The following is a 17,843-nucleotide window of genomic DNA, read 5'->3' as shown; positions in this document are numbered from 1 at the left end:
ACAATAATTCCCTCAGAGGAGGTGGGGATTGACTGAAAAGCAGCATACGGGAATTTTGGGGGTGATGAAAATGGGAAATGTTCCGCAACTTGGTAAAGATACACACATTTGTCAAAATTAATTAAGGTACAGTTAATATTTGTGTATTTCACTATATGGGAATTTTACCATTCTTCCTCCCTCAGAAGAGTAAACAAATATTGAATTCTAGTTAGTAGATATGCCTTTTTCAGTGGTAGTGGTTAGTAATTCTGAAGCTACTTTTTATGTTTTTTAGATTTGTGCAAGAGAGTAAATATATTTAGGAAAATGGGAGCCATATTTCTCACAGTTGGACATGAGAGAAACTTGGAAATGGGGCCAACTAGAATGTCTCTAGGTTATTGGGTTGAAATTGGAGGTATGAGAATGAATCCATAGTTTTTATTATATAGAGAGTAGGATAGATAAATAGGTAGATACAGAAATAAATATAGGGATATGAGTATGTGTATAAATACGTAATTTTCCTAGCTCTGTGTGCTTAGAGGTTCTAGAAGTAATGACACCCACCTACCATGAGCACATTTTGCATCCAGATCTTGATTTCTAAGTAACATTCTCCACTAAAAGTAACCAAAACTCCCTTGAGAGATGACTGATTCTGTGGCTGGGGCATAGAAAGTACAAGATGAGCCTGGAACATCTTATTGTTCCAGAAAATAAGAAAGTGTTCAAGGAATGATGGGAACATAGCAAAAGGACATAAGAGTTCTGATTCACACTCAGACATGAAAGAAATTAGAAGTTGTCATTCTTGTCCTCAGAACAAGAACAAAGTTAACAAACTAAAAATCAACAACTCTTCTTAGATCCATCAGAGAATTGAGATCACAGAGTAAACTAGTCCCCTGAAAACTGAAGAGACAGGCAAACACACAGAATCATAGCTTACTGGGAGCAGAAGCTGACAGAGCCAGGAACTGGTAGAAAAGGTTGAACTGATGAACTTCCAGAAGCTGAATGTGGATTATCTTGAGAGTTAAAAACTTCTGAGGGCACAGTTTTAGGGAGGTTCCCATAGTTTTGTGAGTTTTTCCTCCATGAGCTCTATCAGGTTCACACAGTAAAGACTGGAATAGGAATCCTCTCATGCTTCTGGCAGGGGGAGAGGAATAGTAACCATTTTGAAACATGCTCAGAGCATTCTGTTCTCCCCCTGCCCAAAAGGGAAACAACCAGAGCCTAACCAACTTGGGGAGAGGGAAATACCCAACTCCAGCCCCATTTAATCTTACCGTCTCATCTAAGGGGGAAAAAAGGCTGAGGCTCACTTGCAGAGGGCACAACCAGGGATACAGGCCCAGTAAAAGACTCAGACCTAATCATAGGATTAAGAACACTTCTCCTCCCTGCCCTGCATCTTACCACCATGTCACCAGGGCTCCTGTATAGTAATAGAGGATTACACATGAAACAACTGCATGGCTTGCACTCTAAAGGAGTTTCTAGGACAACCCAAACACAACAGGAGAGACAAAAATAAGGAATTAGAGGACATTTTAGCCTCTGAGCTCTTTAACTACAGTAAATACGGTATAACTCCTAGTCAGATATGGCAGAGATTTTGGAATTGTCAAACTGGGAATTTAAAATAACTATGATTAATATGCTAAGGGCTCTAATGGAGAAAGTAAACAACATGCAAGAACAGATGGGTAATGTGAGCAGAGAGATTGAAATTCTAAAAAAGAATCAAAAGGAAATGCTAGAAATCAAAAGCACTGAAATGAGGAATGACTTTGATGGGCTCCTCAGAGGAGAAGGGAGGAGGGGGCAAAAGAAATGCTTGAAGTAATAATGGCTGAGAATTTTCTAAAATTAATGACAGACACCAAACCACCAATCCAAGAAGCTCGGAGGACACCACATGGGATAAATACCAAAACTACACCTAGGCATATCATAATCAAACTACAGGAAACCAAAGGCAAAGAAAATCTTGAATGAAGCCAGAGGGGGAAAAACACCTTACCTATATAAGGAAGAAGGCTAGGAATTACATCAGACTTCTCTGTACAAACCATGCAGGCAAGAAGAAAGTGGAGTGAAATACTTAGTGTTGAAAGAAAAGCTCACCAACCTAGAATTCTGTAAACATTGAAATTATCCTTCAAAAGTGAAGGAAAAATAAAAACTTTCTCAGACCAATAAAAATTGAAGGAATCTGTCACCAGTTAGAAGTGTTACTTGCCTTGCAAGACATGTTTTAAAAAGTTCTTCAGAGAAAAGGAAACATAGATAGGTCAGAAAGTGGGATCCACATAAAGAAAGGAAGAGTATTAGAGAAGGAATAAGTGCAGGTGAAATAAAACTTTTGTTTTCTTGTTCTTAATTGATATAATAGGTAACTGTTCAAAATAATAATAGAAACAATGTACTGGTGATTATAGCTTATGGATAAATGAAATGAATGATACTGATGTTATAAGGGAGAGGAGGGCGGAATTGGGAATACTGTTATAAGGTACCTGCACTACTCTTGAAGCATAGTATAGTGTTATTTGACAGTGGATACAGAGTAGATGTAAATGTATACAGCAAACTCTAGAGCAACCACTTAAAAAATTTCGTTTTCTCTTTTAATATTTTAAAGATGTTGCTCCACTGGTTTGCATTGTTTTTGATAGGTTTAGTAATATGTTTCTGCCAGAATTTTGAACTTCTGATTTTCATGATTTATAACTCTTCCTTATTCAGGCCCCCATGAGACCAGTTAAACTTAGTAGAACTAACTGGCCATATCAGTTTGGTACTCTTAGGAACTAAACATAGTCCTTAGAAAACTTCCCTTTACTTCATAAACAAAAGTTGTAGGATATTTGAGGGGGGAGTAGTTTGAGGGGTGGGAAAAGGCTATGCTGCCTCTACCTTTTGACAGTCAATATTAAATACAGTGTAGTATTTAGTTTTATTGTCATTAAGTTTTTATTGTCTGAAAAAACTTAACATTGTCAGTTCTTAATCTTTAACTTCTTTATCTGTTTTTGGTAATGATCACTTTAAGTGGAACATCTCTATAATTTGAAAACATCTTAATGTGACTCAATGTTTAAAATACTATATTTGGTGTATCAGTAAATGGAAATAAAGATGTATAAGTGGTTTTAGTGGCTAATGTTATTTCTCTCAGTTTATTTGTAATTTATTTCTATGATACAAATAATTCCTTTTAATGAATGCATGGACTCTAGTGGCTTATTGAAAGTTAGGTCCTCTCATTAGAGACCTCCAAAGAAAATAATGAGTATGGATAGGTTAAAAAATTACATAACAGCTTTATTCAGGTATATTTCACATACCATACAATTTACCTATGTAAAGTGTCCAATTCAATGTTTTTTAGACCTGTGCAACCATCACCACAGTCAATTTTAGAACATTTCTATCACTCTAAAAAGAAACGCCATATCCAGTAGCAGTCACTACCCTTTCTGCTTGACACCATCAGCCTTTAGCACCACTAGTTACATTTATGTCCCTATAAATTTACCTATTTTGGACATTTAACAGAAACGGAATTATACAATATGTGATCTTTTATTTCTGTCTTCTTTAACTTAGCATAATGTTTCCGAGGTTCATCCATGTTATAGCCTGTATCAGTATTTCATTCCTTTTTATGGCTGAATAAATATTCCATTGTATGGATATTCCATGTTATGTTTATCCATTCGTCTGTTGGTAGACATTTGGGTTATTACCACCTTCTGGCTATTATGAATAATGCTGCTATGAGCATTCATGTACAAGTTTTTGTGTGGATTTATATTTTTATTTATCTTGGGCATATATCTTGGAGTAAAATTGCTCATTATACGATAACTCTATGTTTAACCTTTTGAGGAACTACCAGACTATTTTCCAAAGCAGCCCTACCATTTAACATTCCTACCAGTGGTATATGAGGTTTCCAGTTTCTCCACAACACTTGTTATTGTCTGACTTTTTAATTACAGCCATCTCGTGGGTGTGAAGTGGTGTTTCATTGTGGTTTTGATTTGCATTTCACTACTGCTACTGATGTAGAGCATCTTTTCATGTACTTATTGGCCATTTTTATATCTTCTTGGAGAAACGTCTATTTAGAGCCCATGTCCATTTAAAAATTGAGTTGTCTTTTTGAGTTGTAAGAGTTGTTTATTCTAGATACAAGTTCCTTATCAAATATGATTTCCAAATAGTTTTCTCTTATTCTGTGGGTTGTTTTCTCACTTTTTTGTAGATAGATAAAATTTTAAGGTCCTTGATTGTTCAGCTACCGTAATGTATGGTTGAACAATTTACTAGATTTACATAATTACGTATGACATTTTTTATTTATGTGTCCTTGAAAGAAAATTCAGGCATTTATATACAAATTTGATTGGACACTAAGTTTATCTTGATTAGCTATTAATACTGCTTTAAATCATCTGAGGTGAATTTTCAAACTATGATCAGGTTATTAATTTTACTTCAAGACGTTGTATTACTTACCTTTCAATTGAAATACCACAAAGATTAGTGTGTGTGACCATTCTGGCTGAAATGTCCAAAACTAAAACAATATTTGTTTACAGGCTGGAATTTTATTTTTAGCAGAGGTTAATAAACACTAGTTAATTATAAGACATTTAGTCTGAAAAGTATACATTTTCTTGGAGATTCTGGTTTGAAACCACTGTTAGTTTAATTTTTTAAGGCTAGGCTTTTTAGGAAAACTATGATGATATACCTTGGTGTGTGGCCCTTTAACCAGTACCCAAACTGAGGTTCACAATCACTGTGAAAGTCATGGTAATTACGGATTTCCTTTCTGTAATAATAATTGCAAATTAAATTACATATGGACTTTGGACACATCATTTCGTCAGCTTCTTGATCTATTAATTATAAAAGAATTTGTATGTTATATGTTATTGGTTATTTTACTGTTATTTAAAATGGAAAATTGGTTCTTATTTCAGTCTCTGAATCCCCTTGCAAATAGGGGGATATGGGAGGACATTATAAATATCTTCGTTATCATTTGAAAATAAATTCTTTATAAGGAGAGAAAATAGAAGTCAGATTTTCTACTAGACTCAGTTGAAAGCCTTCTTAGGAGTTACCTAGTATGAAAATGACATCCTTATTTTGTCACCTTTCCAACAAGAAAGTCTCAATGCTCTGAGATCGACTGTGGATGTTCTACAATTCAATTCACATGTGACACTAACTACCCAAAGTTAGTGCAGACCCCACTGGGTAAGGAATCAGTCCCACAAGACTGCCCCCAATTCACATGCCAGGCACAAATGGAGTCCCCAGGCAACCTGCGCATCTGCCCAGCCGACTATGAATTTGGAGCTTCCCACAACCCCCCACCCTCCCAGGTTCAGTAAATGCTAGAACAGCTCAGAACTCAGGAAAGTGTTATACAGTTTATTATAAAGAATAGAAATGAAGAGCCAGATGAACAGATACATAGGGCAAGGTTCAGAAGGATCCTGAGCGCAGATGCCTCTGTCCCCGTGGACTCAGGATGCACCACCAACCAGGAGCTCCGCAAAACCTCATTGTTCAAGAGTTTTTACTGAAGTTTCATTTTAAAGGTACGAATGATTAAATCATTGGCCGGTGATGATTGAACTAAATCTTAAGTCTCTCTCCCCTCCCTGGAGGTGAGGTAGGGGGGGAAATGGGGTTGAAAGTTTCAACCCTCTAATGATACTATTGATTCCTCTGGCAACCAGCCCCAGTTCAGAAGTTATCTAAAGACCTCACCAAGAGACCTCATTAGCATAAATTCAGGTATGGTTGAAAGGGCTTTATTATGAATAACAAAAGTCATTCCTATCACTCAGGAATTGCCAAGGGTTTTAGAAGTTCTTTGTCAGGAATCAGGCACAAAGACCAAATATGTATATTTTTATTATACCACGCATGCTTGCCCAGCATGTATCAAACATCCACTGTATTCCAGGCTCTCTGCTAGGCATTGAGAATAGGGAGAATAAGAAGACATGATATGTGTGTTCAAGGAACTCACACTGTAGGTGCAGAGACAGAGTGAAGTTGCATCTTACATGCAGATTAGGTTCTGAAGCAAAGGAATGAGATTAAAACCTCACAGGCAGAATTCCCTTGACAGTCTCTTGAATTGCATGAAACCAGCCACAGTATCTTTCAGTAAGTCCAACAGCTTTGTTTTGCTTAGATATAGACACTAATCACTGTTTCCTCATTTGAGCCATAGTTGAAATAGTTGGTCTGCAAACAGGGCCATGCTTTATGAAAACTGTGAAATGTATCTTTTAGACAATAGAATCATACTTAGTTGCCTCTCTCAATAGGAGGTGCTTCTGCTGTTAGAAGGACAAAGTAACTGAGACTAACTAAGGAACAACAAATTTGTGTGTATACCCTACCTCATGGCTCTAGAAGTTAAATTTATTGATTGGACACACTGGTGCCATTTCATTGTGTTTTCATATTCATTCATTTGTTCTTTCTCCCTTCATGTGTCTCCTCCTGTCCCCCTTGATTTCTTTCTACGCAGTAAATAAAGTGTATATATGATGTGATTCCACTGAGTATAAGCTTATGTATAGCATAATATGATAAATGCCGTGGTAGAGTTGTACAGGTGCTGTGAGAACATAAATGAGGAAACAAGTTTTAAAGTTACTATTGTAGGTAAAGGAAGGTGGATATAATTAAATTAGCAAGTGAGCTGATCCTTCAAGAATGAGATGCAGTTACAGTGTTTTCCATCTAAATACTAATCATATTCTTTATTTTCTTCAAAAATACCCTTACATCAACCTTTTTCCTTTTTCCTCCGTGATGATTCTTCTGGATATAGAGTATATGGCTGAGACAAAGGATTCTAATCTCCAGAATTTCTTTGGCTTGTGATGCTTCTGTAAAGTCTCCTCATTTGGCATAGTACCGCAGATTGTACTGGTGAATGTAAAAATCGGAAAATTGATCCTCCCCATTGAGTAGAGAGCTATAGGCCAAGATACAATGTGTCCCTGCGGCCACCTACATAGTTCTGTATAGTTTTACATCTGCCATTTTTTTGTTTTCTCTATGTCTCATGCTTTTTTGTTGCTCTCTTCCTCCATTATAGCCTTCTTTTATCCTAGTTATTTTCTATTATACTATTTTAATTCCATTATTGTTTCTTATATATATATATATATACATACGTATATATATATATATATAAAATTTTAGTTATTTTTTTCATAGTTGCCGTGGGAATTACACCTAATATCTTAATTTAAAACAGTCTAGTTTGGATTAATCCCAGTTTAATTTTAATAGTATATAAAAACTTTGCTCCAATATAACACCATTCGTATAAATTACATCTTTACACATTATAAGCCCATCAAGACAATTTTATAATTATTATTTTATGTACCTGTCCTTTAAATGAGATAGGCAAACAAGAGTTACAAACAAAAAATGTTTTTATTATTATTATTTTTCTTTTGAGGAAGATTAGCCCTGAGTTTATTGCTGCCAATCCTCCTCTTTTGCTGAGGAAGACCAGCCGTGAGCTAATGGCCGTGCCCATCTTCCTCTACTTTATATATGGGACGCCTACCACAGCATGGCTTGCCAAGCGGTGCCATGTCTGCACCTGGGATCTGAACCGGTGAACCCCGGGCCACTGAAGTGGAACGTGCCCACTTAACCGCTGTGCCACCGGGCTGGCCCCTGTTTTTATTATCTTTGGTATTTACCTATGTAGTTACCTTTATTGGTGTTCTTTATTGCTTAGTGTGGATTTAAGTTACTGTCTATTGTTTTTTCATTTCAGCCTGAAAGGAAACATCCTTTAGTTTTTCTTGTAGGGCGGGTCTGCTAGGTGTGATGATTTCTCTCAATTTTTGTTTATTTGGGAATATCTCAATTTTTTCTTTTTTTCCCCACCTCACCCAGCTCTCCTTCATTTTTGAAGGGTAGTTTTGCTAGATATAGAATTCTTGGCTGACAGTCTTTTTCTTTCATCACTTTTGACTATATCATCCCACTGCCCACTGGCCTTTATGGTTTCTAATGAAAAATCAGCTATTAATCTTACTGAGGAAAGTTTGAACATGATGAATTGCTTTTCTGCTTTCAGGATTTTCTTTTTGTCTTTTGACAGATTGGCTATCATATGTCTAAGTGTGGATCTTTTCAAGTTTGTCCCACTTTGAAGTTTGTTGAGCTTCTTAGATATGCAGATTAACATTTTCCATCAAATTTGGGAAGTTTTTGGCCATTATTTTTTCAAATATTCTTTCCACTCCTTTCTCTCTCTCCTCTCCTCCTGAAACTCACGTTATGTATATGTTGGGATGCTTGATGGAGTCTCACAGATCTCTGAGCCTCTGTTAATTTCTCTTCATTATTTTTGTTTTTGTTCCTCAGATTGGAGAATCTCAACTGACCTGTCTTCAAGCTCAGTGATTCTTTCTTGTGCCAATCAAATATGCTGTTGACCCTCTCTAGTAAATTTTTAATTTCTGTTACTGCACTTTTCAACTCCAGTATTTCTGTTTGGTTCTTTGTTATAATTTCTGTCTCTTCGTCTCGATTATGTAAGGTATGATTCTCGAACTTTCCTTTAATTCTTTAGACATAATTTCCTTTAGTTCTTTGAAATATTTATAATAACTGGTTTAAAGTCTTTGTCTGGTAAGACCAACATCTGAGCCTCTTTAGGGACAGTTTCTATTGACTGCTTTTTTTCCTGTGTATGGGCCATACTTCCCTATTTCTTTCTATGTCTTATAATTTTTTTGTTGAAAACTAGACAATTTAAATAATGTGACAGTTAAGGAAATCATATTCCTCCCTACCCCCAGGATTTGTTTTTTTCCGTTGGTGATGTTGCTGTTTGCTTCTTTAGTGACTTTCCTGAGCTAATTCTGTATAGTCTCTATTCTTTGAAGTCTCTATTCAGCTAGCTTAGTGGTTAGTTAATTCCTGGTCAGAGATTTCTTTAAATGCCTTGAGCCAGTAGGTCTCCTTCCAGCTTTTGCTGAGAGACTCTGTGTGTGTGTGTGTGTGTGTGTGTGTGTTGTGTGTTGTGTGTGTGTGTTGGAGCAGAGCCTCAAGTTCAGCCAGAAGTGAAGATTAGGGCTTTCTCAGGACTTCCTCAGCATGCACACAGCTCCACACATATGCATAGCCTTCTAATTTCCCGGGACTGTATCAGAGCTTTTCAAAGCCGCTTATTGACATTTCATTCCCCCGTTTTTCAAGTTTTTTGGTCAGCCTCTTATTAGCTGCAACTGTAAAACTCCCTCTCATAACTGTGAGGTTAAGCAATTGCTGCTGGTTGTTTTAAAATATATGCTGCAGGGGCCGGCCCAGTGGCGGAGCAGTTAAGTTCGCACATTCTGCTGCTTGGCGGCGTGGGGTTCATCAGTTGGGATCCCAGGTGCGGACATGGCACTGCTTGGCATGCCATGCTGTGGTAGGCATCCCACGTATAAAGTAGAGGAAGATGGGCGTGGATGTGAGCTCAGGGCCAGTCTTCCTCAGCAAAAAGAGGAGGATTGGCAGTAGTTAGCTCAGGGCTAATCTTCCTAAAAAAAAAATTTAAAAACTTAAATAAAATATATGCTGCAGATAGGACTATACACATAGAATGAGCTTTGAGTCTGAATCAAAGACAAGCCTTGAGAATGGAGCTTTTTAGCAATCTACAAGGCAGGTCAGATAGTGACAGTTTTGATAGAATGGGGCTTTTGAGTAATTCCACATCTGTTCTGGGCTCTGCAGTGCCTGCTTTGGCTTTTGGTTTTTACAGCTACCATGGTTGCAAGGCTTTGGTTTTCAAGGCTACCTTGGAGCTGGGGTTGGGAGATTGGATTAGGGCAAATTAAAACACCACAAAGCTTGTTATTCTTGCTAAGATTCAACTGGTTTTCTTGAGTAGACACTCTTGGATTGTCACAGCCTTTAGTTAATTTCCAGAGTGCTGGAAAAAGTTGATTTTGACACTATTTGCCAGTGTTCCTTTTGCTTTCCAGAGCATAGGTTTTCAAAGGTCTTTCCTCTGCCATTCTGGAAGTGCCTCTTCCCATTTCTTATATACTTTTATCTGTGTCCTGCTTTCAGTGTCTGATCCATCCTCTCATTGCTTGCCTTTCTCTTATACATTTCTACTGGACCCTGGGAACTCTGGTTGCATGGCTAACATACTCACATTCTCAGTTATTCACTGACTATTATCTCCCTTTCTTGCCTGGCACCTCTCTTAGGGGCTCATTCCTTAACATCCCACAAGATCATAATCTTCTATTCCTCCCTTAAATATTAACATTCCTCAAGTTTCTATCTTTTACCCCTTTTCTTTCTTTCTTTCTTTCTTTTTTTAAAGGTATTCTTTTTGGTGAGGAAGATTGGCCCTGAGCTAACATCTGTTGCCAACCTTCCTCTTTTTTTTTTTTTCTCCCCGAAACCCCAGTACATAGTTGTATATCCTAGTTGTAGGTCATTCTAGTTCTTCTGTGTGGGATGCCACCAAAGCATGGCTTGATGAGCAGTGTGTAGGTCCATGCCCAGGACCTGAACTGACAAACCCTGGGCTGCCAAAGCAGAGCGCATGAACTTAACCACTTGGCAATGGGGCCAGCTCCCCCATGCCGCCCTGCTTTTCTTGTCTGTCTATTCTCGCTGAGCAGTCTTTCCCAGTTGCCACTCGTGCTCTCAGATCTGTCTTCTTCTCTAGCCCAGATCTCTCTCTAAGCTCCACATCTGTGTACCTAATTGTGCTTAATGTAAATCTCCATGTGGAAATTCTATAGATGTAAAATTCCACAAGTTCGAAACAAATCAACCTACTCTTTCTTAGTTTTCTTTTGAATGACACTCCCATCTATCCAGTTGCTTAAATCAAAATTTGGGGTCATGTTTGATTTTTTCTCCTTTACCCTACCGTCAAATTTCAGTCAGTTATTTTATGCCCTAAATCCTTCTTGATGTTTTCTCCATCTCTGCTGACATCTCTTGCCTGAATTACTCCAACAGCCTGCTAAACAGATCTTCCTATTATAGTTCCATCCCTAGCTTCTCCACAATGTGTCCACAAGAAAACTTTGTACGGTGCAAATCCACACAGGTCGTAGAGTCTTCTCTCTCACACACACACACTCTCTCTTACACTCACACATATGCCCGTTGTCTTCCTCTGTGTTGCACTCCTTGCTTCATCCTACCTACATTTTTTCCCTTTCTGAGACCATCCCATGTTCTCATTTGTCTTCAGGTTTCCGTACGTACTGCAACATTCTTTCTCACTTTGCTCTTTTGTTGCTTCTTCTGGGAAGCTTTCCTATGTTCTCACAAATCTGAGTTAGATACTTCTGGATAGAGAATTACCATACTACATGTAATTGCCTATTTACTCGTCTTTATCTCTGAGGAGAGTGTAAAGTCCATGAGATCAAGGACTGTGATTATGAGCAGCCTGTGGTCTAGCACCTAACACTGGGCTTCTAAAAATTATTTGATGAATGGATAATTTATGCCTATATTTGTGAGTGAAAGAACCAACCATGATTAGCACTGGAAGTACAAAGATACCGTAGACAAATAGATGAATAAAATAGACCTTTGAAACGTCTGGTGTTTGAGGGATATAGTTCTGTGAGTAACATGGGATTAGTAACTTAAAACCAATGATTCTAAAGAAAGTCCTGTATACTTTAGTTGAAGAAATAAAATAGAATGAATAAATGTGAAACCCCAAAACATTATTTACAGTGAAGAGAGAAAATGAAGAGAAACTGTTCAACAGGAAGTTATATGCATATGCCTTTTGTAAAGTTAGTGATCGTACTTAGTTGTTGGTTTTGTTTTTGTTTTTGCTTTTTTTAATTTCTGGGTCATTTAGAAGTAGGTGACTCCTTCCTACCTGCCTTTCTCTACAGAAATGTATAATATTTAGAAAATATATATAAGCAAGATGAAAATCATCCATTGTCTGATTTAATATATTATTTATATTAACCTGAATAAAACCTGAATATTACCTAAAATAAAAATATTATAAACATCTGCTCATGGTAGGAAATATACTTCAACACTATCTGTTGCTGAAGTTAGCAAACTTATTCTGTAAAGGGCTGTGTAATATATTTTTTACACTTTAAGGGCTAGAAGGTCTCTGATGCAACTATTCAACTCTGCCTGCAGCAGAAGCAGCCTTAGACCATTCAAAATGGGTATAGTGTGTTCCAATCAAACTTTATTTTTACAGAAACAGGCAGCAAGCAGGATTTGGTATGAGAGCCATAGATTTATTCTATGATACGGATATATCATAATTACTTAATCTCCTATTTTTGGAAATTGTCATCAATTTTTTTACTATTATTGGTAATACTGTCTTAGCCTCTTAATGTCTAAATCTTCATGTACATTCTTAATTTTTTCCTTAGGATAAATTCTGAATATGTAATTTCTAGGGCTAAGAGTAATATACTTAAGACTTTTTTTTTTAATGAGAATAGGTGATCTAACGCTTTCTAACTGTGACTATGAGGGGTTTGGTTCATTTTGTAGTTTTGTAGGGATGGGGAAAGAAAGATGAAGTGAAACTTTAGAAAGATAGAAGCAAAGAAAGACTGCAGGGAAATAGATAATGATATAAAACTTACAAAGAGATATTCCAGGAAGAAGAAAATATGAAAAATTCTATAAATAGGAATTTTCATCTTCACATATCAATTTTTTTTGTTTTATAGCTCTGTAGAGTTGTTTAAAATCTTGTGTAGATTGAATTTGAGATTTGGGAGATGAATTTTGCAAATTACGCATAAGCATTTCTTATTCAGTCTCCTAAGATACTCTTAGGCCAGCATGATTTTGATTGTGGTTACCAGTCAGCTTGTTTAAAAAAAAAAAGGAAGAAGACACTAAACTTTTCTGGATGATGAAGAAATCTAATCCATTAGAGCAGGGATTGGCAAACTGCTGTCCGTGAACCAAATCCCTGCCGTTGCCTGTTATTGTAAATGAAATTTTATTGGAACACAGCCATACTCATTCACTTAAATACTGTCTATGGCTACTTTCAGGCTATAACAGCAAAGTTAGGTGGTTGTATCAGAAACAGTGTGGCCTATAAAGCCTAAAATATTTACTATCTGCCGCTTTACAGAAAAAAATTTGCAGACCCGAGAGTTAAGAGGATTGGTACGTTAGTCTTTCTGTTTATCAAAAGTGGATCTACAAAAATACGGGTAATTTTGCTACAGATAAACTAACAAGATTTTAGATGCACAATTTAATTAAGAGACCAAATCTAGGCATTCAAAATATAGAAGAAAAGATGGGAAAATGACATAAGAAACATTGGAATACAGAGGACTTAATGGTTAGATAATTGTAAGTTCTGTGAAAGATTAGATTCAGAGTACCCAAGTACTATGTGTTAACAGGGACACCTACTTTGGTTTTAGAAACCCTACTTACACACAACTGAAAAGTGGCCAATCCCACAGTTTTGCCATGGTGTCTTTAAAAGCCAGCATTTATGCTGTGACAAGATTCCATGGAGCTTTCCTGAAACAGCTTTGTTGCAGTTTCTGAATTAAGCAACATCAGTCAAATTGGAAATCCAAACTCTTTTTTTTAAATTTAATTTTTTTGGTGAGGATGATTGGCCCTGAACTAACATCGGTGGCATCTTCCTCTATTTTTGTATGTGGGATGCCACCACAGCATGGCTTGACAAGCAGTGTATAGCTCCACGCCCAGGATCCGAACCTGCAAACCCTGGGCTGCTAAAGCAGAGTGCACAAAGTTAACCACTACACCATTGGGCCAGGTGGAAAATCCAAACTCTTAAAAATCTTTTGAAAATGGATTTGTTGCCCTTAATTCAGTTTAACTTGACAATAAGAGGGGACACTCAGAAAGTAGGGGTATATTCTTTGTTTGGATCCACGTGTTAACTAGAAATAGCTAATATTCTAAATCTTGTAAGAATCCCAAATCATTTAGTTAGCTTTCAAAATAGCATAGCTTTCACTAATTTTATGAAAACGTTCTTAAAATATAGTGGAAAAGCATCTGGACTGAAGTCTCAAGTTCCTCTTAATTAGGCCACTAACTATATGTTGAAAAAACCTAAATCCCTAATACCACCTAATACTTCTTTATGGGAAAGAAGCCACAATTTAATGCTTGAGCTACTGATTTTAGGTTGTGTTCTCACAAGTGAACCTAATCCTAAGTGATGGGGGTTGGGGTAGACTAGTTGATCTCGAAGAGACTTTACATCTGTATAGCTCTACACGTCTGTTGGGGGTAGAGCTGATGGAGGGAAATGACTAGAAGTGATCTGTATCTTGTCAAGGTAAAGTAAAGCCATTGCATAACTACAAATTTTCCAATAGTAAGAGACACCCTATGCCAAAAAAAATTGACTCATATTCATTTTAGCACATTCCTCTTTCCTTATTTAATTTTTTGAGTTTCTTTTGTTTCTCATCATTTTCGTCTCTGTGATTCTTACTCTATAGTAAAGCCATCAGTGCCGTGGAAAGAATTCTTTGTGCTGTAGTTGTTCTTCAGGAGGTTATTGTTGGGAAAGGGTGATGAGTAAGGCACCGAGCCATCCCTAGCTGCTGGAGAACCAGAAATAGGTACATCTGTGTTGATGTAGTGACTCCAGCTTTAATGGGACTTTGGGTCATGCAGAGTAGGAAAGTGCAGTAAGCTGGGGACTCGTCCCAACACCCATGTCCTGTTGAAATCCTGATGGTATTCCTTAGTTGTATCAGAGTCCCTCTGTTTTCATAGATATGTTTTTTCAGATATTCAGGGCTTTCACGCCATTCCTTTCTCCTTTCACAATTATTCTATTTTGCTGAGGCTTCATTCATTTACTTAACAGATGTTTATTAAACACATACTATGTGTTTTGTGCTGGATCCTGGGGATATTATGATCATTCAAACATAGCACCAGCTCCCAAAGAATTTGCAGTCAAATGGGAGAGTCACATAAGAAAACAGATGTTTACAATACAAAATAAGAACTGAGAAATTAAGGTTTGAGGAAACCAACATTAACTTTTTAAAAAATTGAATCAGCATGGTTAAATGGAAAGAGCATGGGTTTTAGATTTCGTTGATCTGCTTTCAAATCCTGATTCAGTTACTTAATGGATATGTGACTTTGGGAAAGTTAACTTTTGTGATACTTGCAAGGTTGTTCTAAGTTTTAGAAATGAGTATATGTAAAGCACTTAGTCCAGTGCCTGCTGAATAAATAATTCCTGCTTTTCTCCTAAATCATACACCACAAATTACTGTAGTTCCAAAGCCTATAAATAGAAAGATAATTTCTCTGGCCCTTACTTCACAGGAGTTGTGAAAAGATATTTTAAAAATATTTTATGAACTTTGACCACCCTGCCTATAAAGGAACTATTAGTAGAAATCAAATTTTATAATTATTTCTTTAAGATTCACCCAAATTTCTATTATTAAGATATATAGACTGTAAAATTAATAACTTTGGAGCTTAAAATATTGCTTGTAAAATATGCTATTACACTAGTAATTCTGTAATCACTGGTATTAGATTTGTCGCCTTAAAAGGGAATACTTCTCTGTCTTCCCACCTCCCTCACTCCATGGTTTAGCATGCCAGTTGCTCTTAACCAAATTGTAGTTTATATCCAGAAGGGTAAAAGTTATAAGCTTTTTTCATGAGATGTTTAAAAAGCATTCAGGTAGATATCAGTAAATTGATTAAATATATTTTCTTAAGACTCACTCATCCTTCCAATTTGAATAGTTTCTATTTGAAGAATTAAAAAACTGCAATGTTTAAAAAATAGTACCATGTTATATTTAGAAATGAAAGAAAATAGTCAAAGAATTTTATTTTAACCAAAAATATTTTTTACATTCCTTTGAAATTACGTAGCATAACTGCTGCTAAAAATAGAAACTGAAATTGGTCTAACACCAACACAATTTGTAGTTCTTCAAAAGTGTGAAAGTTGGTAGTTCAAATCAAAATACTGTACTCGAGAGAGCATATATCTTACTTCATTATGTGAGTGATCTTTCTAATTTTGCTATACTTTATATAATTAAGAACTATTCCAGATTTATTTGTTAATTCTGTTATAGCTGTACCTTAAAAATAAGATGTTATTAACTATAAGAAGTGTAAATACAAGATATCAATAAAACACAAAACTATTTTTATATAAATCATTCTAAATTATAAATAGGAAATAGTAATCAAACGAATAGTTACTTTCCTACCAAAAGAAAAGCCCAGTGAAGCAGAGTGGGATAAGGGGTGGGGAAGAAGCCCGAAGATTGTGTTGGCAGGGCAGCACAGCGATAGTGAGTGACAGCATGAGAAAAATGGATGTGTTCTTCCATCACTGCTGTTCTCCTCTCTGTTTGAGTTAGACAAATGGCATGTACCCAAGGGGAACTAGGGACAATGCTCTGAGGACAGGAACCACTTCCATACCCTGCCAGATTCATGAGAGTAATGGTGCATCTGCTTTTTGTTTATGTTGTTACTTAACCTTGTCATAGATGCATGACTGTTTCTGTGACACTTCTTTTGTAGATTCTTAGTCATATTACTTTCTTTATCGTGGCTCTGCCAGATTGTCTGTCGGCAAGTCAGCACCATTTACCCCTTCTGCACCTTACCTGATATAATGGCTTCCTGGGGAGTGTCCATGCTTGTTTTTTCTCCTCTCATTGTGTCTCCTCATGTCCCACTCCACCAAATGCAAATCCAGAAGCCCATTGCAGACAACTGATCTGTAGGATTTCCTTTTCATTGGTTTTTGTCTAGGTTTTTTTTTTTCTAATAGCAAAATTTTGTTTTTACCCTCCTTTCCCCCAGCAAAATTCTACACACTGGAACTGCTTTTACCCTCTCCTTTCTTCCAGAGCTGTCTCTGTCTTAGCGAAGTCTCTTGTGTGAAAACATTTAGCTTAAGACAGACATTGATTTATCTAATAAACTTCCAGTGAATTTTTGTAAGCTTCATAACTCTGTGCTATGTGGTATTACAGGGCAATTCAGTGAAGTATGTAAAACTAGTTTGTGAGGGTCACATATTCAAACATATTTTCATCAAAACTGTGTTTAAATCATACTATAATGCTTACGTTTATAAAATGCTTCTAAATGTTCTGTTGTAAAATATAGTTAATATAAGTGGGTTTAACTATGGGTTAATTTTCTTCAGCCCTTACCTTAGATAAGCTTTGTTGTCAATGGAACATATAAATGACTTACACTCTGAGCTTTGTAATGTTAAAATTTTGAAATGCATCTTGAGACTAAACTTTATGATGTGTTACATTTTAGGTCAGAAGACGTGTCTTCATCTACATGGCATCTTTCCTTACCTCTATGTGCCATATGATGGTTATGGACAGCAGCCAGAAAGCTATCTTTCTCAGATGGCGTTCAGTATCGACAGAGCACTTAATGTGGCTTTAGGCAATCCATCTTCCACTGCTCAGCACGTGTTCAAAGTGTCATTAGTTTCAGGAATGTAAGTATGTGATAACATCTTTTTAAATTTTAATTTATCTCTAGTATTTCTATTGCTATTCTAATGGAAGGAAAACATATCTGATTCAAACATACTCTGTTTGTTTTTCTTTTACTTCTAATCTAATGGAACTGGGGCATATCTCTTGCTGTAACTTTTTAATGTACATTTTTATTGCAATGAAAGATGGTTAACAGTGTTTTCTGTTTTAACCTTTTCCATTTCTCTGCTTCCTAGAACTGTAGAAATTCATGTAGTTCATTCATCAAATATT

At 36.4% G+C, this 17,843-nt stretch overlaps 1 protein-coding gene across 4 annotated transcripts in view; it reads left to right on the top strand.

The window, feature by feature from the left end:
* Positions 1 to 17,843, top strand: part of REV3L (REV3 like, DNA directed polymerase zeta catalytic subunit) — a 178,605-nt gene that overhangs the window by 31,629 nt on the left and 129,133 nt on the right. For all 4 annotated transcript variants that reach the window (XM_070225413.1, XM_070225412.1, XM_023650935.2 and 1 more), the window contains one exon: positions 17,380 to 17,569. In XM_070225413.1, coding sequence (XP_070081514.1) covers positions 17,475 to 17,569 — 95 coding nt within the window. In that variant the 5' untranslated portion in view covers positions 17,380 to 17,474. The remainder of the gene's footprint in view (positions 1 to 17,379; positions 17,570 to 17,843) is intronic.

The sequence above is a fragment of the Equus caballus genome, chromosome 10 (assembly GCF_041296265.1).
Source record: "Equus caballus isolate H_3958 breed thoroughbred chromosome 10, TB-T2T, whole genome shotgun sequence".
In the NCBI taxonomy this organism is placed as follows: Eukaryota; Metazoa; Chordata; class Mammalia; order Perissodactyla; family Equidae; genus Equus; species Equus caballus.
This window is presented reverse-complemented; position numbering and strand designations above follow the sequence as displayed.